General features: G+C 35.1%; 1 protein-coding gene across 1 annotated transcript in view; it reads right to left on the reverse strand.

Annotated features, from left to right (window-relative positions):
* LOC107672601 (ARF GTPase-activating protein GIT2-like) overlaps positions 1–9960 on the reverse strand; it is a 25910-nt gene that overhangs the window by 15198 nt on the left and 752 nt on the right. The window contains exons 2-12 of the mRNA XM_016465856.1: positions 7156–7289; positions 5496–5608; positions 4166–4271; positions 3866–3952; positions 3636–3766; positions 2728–2822; positions 2406–2451; positions 2158–2163; positions 1977–2028; positions 1066–1138; positions 857–954 (exon numbers count right to left, since the gene is read on the reverse strand). Of these exons, the coding sequence (XP_016321342.1) occupies positions 857–954; positions 1066–1138; positions 1977–2028; positions 2158–2163; positions 2406–2451; positions 2728–2822; positions 3636–3766; positions 3866–3952; positions 4166–4271; positions 5496–5608; positions 7156–7289 (941 nt within the window). The remainder of the gene's footprint in view (positions 1–856; positions 955–1065; positions 1139–1976; positions 2029–2157; positions 2164–2405; positions 2452–2727; positions 2823–3635; positions 3767–3865; positions 3953–4165; positions 4272–5495; positions 5609–7155; positions 7290–9960) is intronic.

Genomic DNA, 9960 nt, shown 5'->3' on the forward strand with positions numbered 1-9960 from the left:
CTGTTCCTGAGCATTATAACCCCAATTTGCTATTGTGTGCTGCGCATTTTACTGAGGACAGCTTCCACAACATGACACAATACAGTGCCTGCCGGATTCGCCTAAAGTTTTTGTTGAAAGACGGAGCAAGGGGCGTGGCAGTACTGAAACACCGTCTAAGCTGTTCGCCAATCACAACGCACTGGGACAGCTAACCAATCACAACACATTTTGTTTTTCGGAAGGCGGACCTTCATCAAAGCCGGAACTAATCGAGCCGTTTGTGCCAGGATGGGGAGAAAGGTATTTTAATAATGTAAATTGTGTGAAAAATAATGCGTTTTTCGAACCACCAAGCATAAGAGCATGTTCTAGTACACCCCCAAAACAAAATCAAGACTTTGTAAAAGAGCATAATAGGACCCCTTTAAAAAAGTGAAATCGCAATGAACCACCCCTTTAAAAAGCAATGGACAAAGACACCCATCTGCATGTGTACACTGATCAGAAACTACTATAGTAAGTTTATAGTAATTTCCTTGAATTTTATTGTTGAAAGTGGAGGTTTGCTCCAAAAACACAACTTTCTTGATTAGTGGCAGCGCCTCAAAAGACACAACTTCTCTATAATCTATAACATGCTAAATCTATCATTTGTGGTTTGGTTCTATGCTTCAGTGCATAGTGTTTTGATGTCATTTCCTTTTTTATTAATTTTGTGACATCTGTTTCCATGTTCATCTGGCACATTTTTGCATTTTGCACTTTTAGCTGCAAACTGCATAAAAGGTGTTATAAAACGTCACATGTCAAAGTGCAATATCTTTATTTCCTGTAAAAAGACTTAAAGCATAACAACTTTCTGTTCAGAACTTGCCTGGTTTCGTGTTGATGAGTACTCTGGGTTTACAGGAAGGAAAGGCACAACTGTTGTCTCCGTTGCCAAGGTGCTGTGGTTCTGAGTGGCCAGCCAAACTACACCAGATACAAAGAAAGTGCTCATCAAAGTGTCACGCTTTGCACTCGTATAATGTACATTTCATGAGTCAGTTCTTTCCATTGTTTATCAAATGTAGATCATCTCACCTGCATCAGTCTCTCTTCGATCAACTTCATCGTACACATCCATTGCCAATTCCTCAAACAAATGATCGCTGAGCTGCAATGATATTAGCAGAGTTGCATCAGTCATCTGTGCTCTCAATGGTTGTAAAACAGCATAAAATCATGTTTGGAGACAGGTTAAATAGCATAAACGCTGTCTTTTATATTAATGACTGGCAGATAACGGTTTTGGGGGTGTTGCGGCACTTAAAAGGACATCTGCTTCAGAGAAGCCCAACGGTTTCCTCAGTGCTTAGCTGTGTTGGCTTTTCAAGTAACAAGCTACAGTAGTTAAACTACAGTTAAGCTAAGCTAACCTACACCACAATCTACTAGCAAAATGTAGCTGTTTAAAGGGGTAATCTTCAGAATCAGATGCATCTGTCAAATGGCATCATTTATCTCTGCAATCATAGTAGTGTTTATCTGGTACTCAACTAAACAATAAGGATATGGTTTTGAACTTTGGTAGTACTGTAGATTGTATTCATTTAGCAGACTGTAGATTGTATTCAGTTACAGTGATAACATTTTAACAGAAAAACTGACACTAAATAAAACCTGAAACATTGTCATTTCTAAAATGTGGTCAACAACATTAACTATTTAATTAAATATTCTGCTTAATATATCAACTTGTCATGATTAAGCAGAAGTTAGTTTATTATTTTGCTATGCAAAATTAAAAAAAAATAAATAAATTTGGAGGGACTTCTGATAATAGTTTGATTAAATAAATCATTAAATTGTTTTTATTGTTTTACATAAACTGTCTGAACATGCTGATTCGCTAAAAAGAATCAGACTTCCCAAAGCTACTGTATTGAAATAAGTAGTTCAATTAGCAGCATTGCATTGCATTGCAGTGCATAAAATAAAATAAGAGGACTTACAGACTGCAGTTTTCTTTTTGCAGCTTTTGCGAACTCTGATAACTCCAGACTGCTATAAAAGGGAATAAAATGGTAAATAATATTAGTTTGTTTATTAAATAGATTTATTATAAACACTAATGGTAAAAGATAAAAGGTGAAATTAAATTTTCAATTGCCATTCTCAATATCAAATACTTACACATTTCTTTTCCATCAAAGACAGCAAAAAAGGAATGGCAAGATATTAAATTTAAATTATGTTAATCTTAAAAACCTGTTTGGATTGCTATCATAGCCATGCAGGGAAGTATTCTGGGATGCGATCAGTATTATCCAATGACCAAAACATGACTAAGCACATCCCAAAATATTCCTCTAGAAGAAACTACTATAAAAATGGCATCAGTTCACACAGGAAAACATTAGAATGCATTAGATTATTACTACCGGTCCGCCATCTGTGGTATAATGAAATGCTGTCCATTCTTGTGATCTAAAACACAGAACGTATTGACATTATTGACATAGTTTAACATTTTCAATTGACAATCCACTGATAAAGATGCACACTAAAGCAATAAAACACATTAAGCTGACTCCGACATCACTGTGATATTTTATTGAGCCATCTGGCGCTCTGAAGACCATAACCCACTAAAGTAAGAGCGTGCTATAAACTGGCTTCATCAGCATCTGCAGCCCCACAGCTGGATATCAAAACATCAGCTCTCATCATGATAGCACACCATCGCTCTGCGCTCTGACTCACCAGGCTTCCGCCCACAGAGATAGAAGGCCAGCCTGTCTGTGAGCTCATACTGTATTTCCACCAGTCTGTCTGCCAGGTCTTGATGGCCAGCTTGCCTGATTACAAACAACACAATGACGTTATGACACATGGGTTTTTATTTTTGAACTTTAAGGTCCTGTGCCAAATGCTGCCCTCAGCCCTTGTGGTCCCTCTCAGTCTTCCGTGGAATTGAGCACCAATAACATAAAATACCAAATGGGACACCATACAGACCAGTGATGCTATTGTTAACTAAAATTAAACTATTAAAACTGTGTTTGGCAATTGAAATAATGCTGAAATAAAATAAAATATAAGTATTAGATGAAAAACTTAAACTCAAAAAAAAAAAATTTTTTTTAAATATTTTCTTGGCAAGTTTCAGTTGAAGTAGTAAAATTAAACTTAATAATGTCCAAAGCACGTAACAGAATTAATAAAACTATATTTCTTTAATTAAACCTGAAAAAAAGTTCATTTAAAATACTAATGCATTTTATTATAGTATAAAAATAATATGTAAAATAATAATGTTGATAACCAAACAGTTTTGGTTCCCATTGTTTTTTTGTACATACAATGGAAGTCAATGGGTACCATAACTGTTTGGTTACCAACAATCTTCAACATATTTTCTTTTGTGTTTCACAGAAGGAAGAAAGCCTTTCAGGTTTGGAACGACATGAGGGTGAGTAAGTAATGACAGAATTTTCATTTCTGGGTGGACTATCCCTTTAATCTGGATATTTGTCAGTGAAGGTCACATGACAAATCCATGACAAGTATTCTTTTTAATCACTGCATTGACAAAATATTGGAAGTAATCAATAAATGCAGATTTCACTGCCGAGTGGCTTTGGAGCATCGATGCATTAGCTATTGATTACCTTGCATAGTGGATGGGCGTTTTGCCGTTGGAGTCTGGAGCACCAGGGTCTGCCCCATAAACACAGAGGAGCTCAGCCTGGCACACTTGCCCTGCTTTAGCTGCTATGTGCAGTGGAGCGTTTCCTTTCTCCTGTTTAAACCAGTGCAGAACCGTTAAAAAAGAGCAGTAAGTTCGGAAAGCATTTTTAATGTAACTGAATATCATTAAATTAAGATCAGAGGTTTTTACCGGGTGGAAGTAGTTGGCTTGAGCCCCAAGCGATAGTAACCGCAAACAAGTCTCAAGATTGCCGGTTCTAACGCTGGAGTGAAGTTGCTAAAGAATCAAAGACAATGTACGTCAATAGAGACTTTTCAACAAGTCTGACAGAAGACAACCACATCAGATGAGAATTAGATGTACTAGAGGAGCAATGATGCATGTAAAGTCTGAAAAAATGCACTATAATGAATGCATCAAATATTTGAAAGAACTGAACAATTAAATAAAGAAGAACGTCAACCATAAAACTGGTAACTCCTTCCTTACCTTGCTTAGATCAGCGGCTGCTGTACTGTCGTCATCTCGACAGGGTAAACGATGGACGAAAGCCAGCATTTGATACTTTGATTTTATGAACTCTGTTTTGTTAGGGCTTTTTGGGTGAGAGAAACAATGGAGCTATTAGAGCCAGTTAACAGTGGGGACAGTTGGTGTATTTCAGCCACTATCTTTTTGTATACACTATTGTTCAAAACTTTGGGGTCAGTAAGATATTTTTTTTGTTTTTGAAAGATGTCTCTTATGCTCACCTAGGCTGTATTTATTTCATTAAAAATACAGCAAGAACAGTAATATTGTGAAATATTATTATCATTTAAAGTAAGTGTTTTCTATTTTAAAAGTGACATATCATGAAAATCTGACTTTTCCAGGTTTTAAGTGCTATAATCAGGTCCCCGGTGCATCTACCAACCAAGGAAACGTGAAAAAGATTAACCCAGTAACTTTGTTTTGGGAAGCCTTTTTCTGCAAGCGTCTGAGAAAACGAGCGCGTCTGTTTTCGCTCCGTTGGTGACGTGGCAAAGGGATCTCATTATAATATTACCGCCCCTTAATCTGTAAGTTTCCACCCATGGCACCTTCATTTTGATTTCGCAAGCGACAACGGTGTAATGCCATGGCAAAAGTTTGAGCAAAACATGCTAACTGTTCTGCCTTTGGCTGCACAGAACACTATTTAGAGTCCCAGCCTCAGAGGAGACAAGAGAGCAGTGGATTTATTAAAGAGACAGGCCCAAAAACAGCGCGTTTCTGCTTCTACTCAAAATAGGCATTTTCAAAATGATATAATAAATGATCTGTGGAGTATTTTGAGCTGAAACTTCACAGACACATTATGGGGACACCAGAGACTTATATTACATATTGTAAAAAGGGGCATAATATGTCTCCTTTAATATATATAAAAATGTAATTTATTCCTGATGGCAAAGCTGAATTTTAGTAGCCATTACTCCAGTCTTCAGTGTAACGTGAGTCTTCAGAAATCATTCTAATATGCTGATTTGGTGCTCAAGAAACATTTCTTATTATTATCAACGTTGAAAATTATGTTATTATTATTATCCAAGTTGGAGGATTATTTTAAGATTATTAAAGAACAGCATTGTTTTGAAACAGAAATCATTTGTAGCATTATAAATGTCTTTATTGCCACTTTTGATCAATTTAATACATCATTTCTGAATACAATTTAATTTTACTGACCCAAAGTTTTGAATGGAAATGCATACCAAACATACATTTTTCTATAATATAAAAAAAAAAAAAACATTTTTCCACATTCAAAAAATTCAAGAAAAACAGAAATACTCACTGGACTTTATCCTGCGGATTGGGTTTGCGTTTCCCGCTCGTGATGGATGACGGGTCCAGCAGAGTGTGCTCCCATATTGCATTAGCACCATTGTTGTATAATGTTTGAACCATCTGTGAATGAGAAAGAAATTGAGGGCATACATCACAAGACAAAAATTCATTATGACAACATGCTCCTTTAAATATGCTTTGTGAGTCACACATTCTGTTGGAAGGCCCTCCAGTGAGGTCGCACACCAATAAACCATTTTCTTATAACCATTCAAAAGACTTCATTGATGGATTAAAAAACAGATCTTTACATAAGAATGTGGAAAAATGTACTAAACAAGGACACATTAAATATAAAGAGATAATATTGGATTAAAGCTATGAGTCATTTACATCAAAAGAACAGGAACTTGAGAGAGAAGATGCTGCAGGCCGTACAAGTACACAATACTGTGACTGTTTTTCGTGTTCTAATTAAAATAAGAGGCAGACAAAATAATGGCTATTAGATCTCTTTCTATTCATGTTTTTTGCTTATTTTTAAATTAATTCATCAAGTGAGTTTGCACACATATTGACTTAAAAAAAAGAAAGAAATAGTAAATTACAAGAGAAAGTAAAAACTGAATTCTGCTAATTCTGTCATCATTTACTCGCTCCAATGTCATTCCAAACCCATAAGACTTTGGTTAATCTTTGGAACACAAATTGAGATATTTTTAATGACACCTGAGAGGTTTCTGTCCATCCGTTTCAAGTTCAGGTAACCAAAAAGGTTATAAAGTCATGGTAAACATAAGTTTTGTGCAGAGATATGATCGCTTTATATGATGAACAGATTTATTTTAGGCTTTTATTTACATCTAAACAATGACATACATATATATGTGAATAAAAACCTAAATTAATCCTGAACAAAGTGTTATGGGTTTGGAAATACATGAAGATGAGTAAGTGAGAATTTTCATTTTTGGGTACATGAATTTGCAATTTCATTGTATCTGTAATTCTAACCATTTCGGTCACACTTTCCTATTTTACTTTTCAATAATAAAATGCATGATTAAGACATTTAAAACTGGCATAAATACCTTCTGATCTGTATACTTAATTTTAACCACCTACAGTATCTAGAGCAGGGTTCCTCCAATCTTGCCCTGGAGGGCCAATGCACTGCAGAGTTTAGCTCCAACCCTGATCAAACTCACCTACCTGTGATTTTCTAATGATCCTGAAGACATTGATTAGCTTGCTCAGGTGTGTTTGATTAGGGTTAGAGCTAAACTCTGCAGGAAAGTGGATCTCGTGGGCCAGATTTGAGGATCCCTGATCTAGAGCCTTGAACACTTGTTTCAACTAGTACTCAACAAGTTTTACGGCATACTGGACAAGCTGATATATATACATGTATTGGACAAGTTAGTTATACAGTATATACAAGTGGACCAAAGTTAGAGTTTGAGTAAGGTTCAAAATCTACCAACAATACTGTAGATATCAACATCAGCCATAAGAAAAACCCATATGGATCGACCACTACTTTATAATGTGCCTGAGACTAAAGATGATTACTACAATGCCAAAAAGTCTCAGATGAAGCAGGGTGGCCAGTTAAAGGCATAATAAAAGGGTCCCAGGGTGTCTGCTTGTCTGTGAGTTTAGCTCACCTGTAGCTGGGTGGGCGGCCAGGGTGTGTTTGACAAATGCCGCACTTGTGAGTTGTGGCGACCCAGACTGCGGTGAACACCGCAGCACTCATCACATATCAGAACTCCTCTGTTCACAGACGCCCAGCGAGGATCTAAGGGATCCCAAGAAAATCAACAGATTAACAGGAAGAAAACACCAGCGTGTCTCAGCAGCGTGTTGATCGTTGATCGATACACAATAACACTAATGGAGCTTTTTGGCTGGTGCATGAGAGTGAAAACAGAAACACAATACTTTTAAAAAGCTGATGCAAGGAAGATGCTTGTTACAAGAATGCACTGAAGAAAATTAACAGAAATGTGCTTGTCTATTTCAAAATTTTATTCAAGCAGTGCACAAAGTCAACATGAAATGGGATCCACATTTTCACACATTATACTTCTGTAACTGTACTTCTGGAATTGATTATATTTTGAACTTTTGAATGAACTTAACATGCATAAATGAATGATATCATCACAAATGTGCACTAAGAAAGCATGTTTTGATCAGGATTATTTTAGTTAATTAAATCCATTAAAAAACATTTTTGTTACTTGAAATAAAATAATCACTGAAATGAAATAAAATATAAAAAAAATTAAAAACTGAACTAGTTCCCAAGGAAACATGTCTCATTTTCATTTAGGTTAACTTGATGTAGGCTACACTGAAATAAAAATTAACACTATCTAGACATTTAAAAAAAAAAAAAAAACTAATGAAAATGACAAAACCACACAACAAAATTAATAAAACTTTAAAATAAAAATGGAGATTTTTTTTATATATATATACATTAATAAAAACTATAATTATAGTACCACAATCCCACTAAAATATCACTGGTTTTGACATATTAATTTTCATTAAAAATAAATGTTTACTGTAAAATGCATTTGATGTATACAGTGTACAATTTCAATTTATGTTAAGTATTAATTTATTTATGTTCCACTATAATAGTCTGATAAACCCTTACTAGTAGCAGAGATGCTCATCAAAAGTAAATATGAGCATTTGATTTTTCCTATTAAAAAATATGTAGCATATGACGACAACACAATGCGGTGCTGATTTCTTCCTTATATGGCCACAGTAGCAAGGGTTGAATGTCATCCTTTCATGTTCGGCTGTAAACGCGCTAACTTCCTCTTACATACACATGCCTCAAACCACAACAAATGCTAAGCAGCTGAGCTTTACTTCCAGGGTACGAGCAGGTGACTGGGAAACACTGCACGGCTTTACTTTCACTACCTTATAGATTATTTGAGAGGGTCGTCTACTGTGGTGTAATTCTAAACTAGTTTAACTACAGAATTTAAATTAAGCATCAAGTGGCAACCTAAATCAGTAAAAATAAAAAAAAATAAAAAATTCTGATCAGTATTGAAAAATCTATGAAATTACCATGGACTGCATATCTCCAACAAATTTAGCATAAAATAAAATAGACTGAAAAGGATTTTTATAGCATTTGTAAATGCATAAACAACAGTAGAAGAGTGATTTACCAGCATAACACATGCAACAAACACAGGGCTAAATATTGCAGTGGTATTATCACTTAAATTTTTTTAAGCACATTATATGGTTAGCTGCAACCTGCAACCCATTTTTAGGTCACAACCCACCAGCTGAGACCTGCCCCAAACCCTTGATCACTCAAAGATCCCCCACTACTACTACAAACTCAATGACCCAGAGACAGAATGACTGCTCATACATTAACACTTGTCACTGGCAATCGTCCTTCATGGGCGTCCAATATCAAGCCAGTTTTTAATAGAATACTCACTCCTTCACTGAGTCATGATGCCAGATCAGTGAAAGTGGGGCCAACCACATTGAACCTGTGACTAAAGTGTCTGAGCAGCCAGAGACATGTTCATATTTTCAGCTTCGTTCCCCACCCCCAACTTTTCCCAAGGGCAGATTCCGGCGAACTTGTGATTTCACTTCCTTCAGAAACAACGATGTGAGTCAGCGCTTGTGAGTGTCAGAATTCCCCAAGAACAGAGAGTTTTGAGGATTTTATTGTCACACTGATTACAGGCAAATGCTTTTTCTAATTAAATGTTAATTAAATGCATTTTTTATATTGTTATACAGATTATTAAAATTTGAGCCAAAAATTTTTTAACCCTGTGGTGGTCTTAGGCCATATTGGCCTTAGGCCTATTTTTACTTCATCAAAATTGGACAAAACTTTGTAATTTTGTTCCATTTGCTATATGAACACATACACATACATACACACACACACACACACAAATCTGGACTTTTTAGAAAAGACTAATGGTATTAAAAATAGTCACACTTGTGATCTTTGCGATTAAAAATGACTGGCATAGGAAATTAATAGGAAATACAAAAAACACAGATTTTTCAGGGGGTACAATCTAAAAATAAGCCATGATGAAGCAGTTATTGATAGTGTCTAAATGTATATATCCACATGCAAAACCCAATAAAAGTTAGTAATTATGTCTGAAAATACTCTTATGAGCAACTATGGAATACACAGCAAAGGTACATATAAAAATCTGCCTTCCATGCATTAGACTTTAAATCTAATGCTTTATTGCTCTCTTTTTAACTTAATGTATTAGAAAATTTATTTTTAATTATTTGTATTATTTTAGATAGAATTAAATGGTGAATAATTGAGAGGTGAATATTATTAATTACCATTATATCCTCTCAAAATATCAAATAATAAAGAACAAATAATATTGAAACAAAATACATTAACTTGCTTAAAAATTTATTTATATTTA

The sequence above is a fragment of the Sinocyclocheilus anshuiensis genome, unplaced genomic scaffold, assembly GCF_001515605.1.
Source record: "Sinocyclocheilus anshuiensis isolate Anshui unplaced genomic scaffold, SAMN03320099.WGS_v1.1 scaffold100, whole genome shotgun sequence".
Taxonomy (NCBI): Eukaryota; Metazoa; Chordata; class Actinopteri; order Cypriniformes; family Cyprinidae; genus Sinocyclocheilus; species Sinocyclocheilus anshuiensis.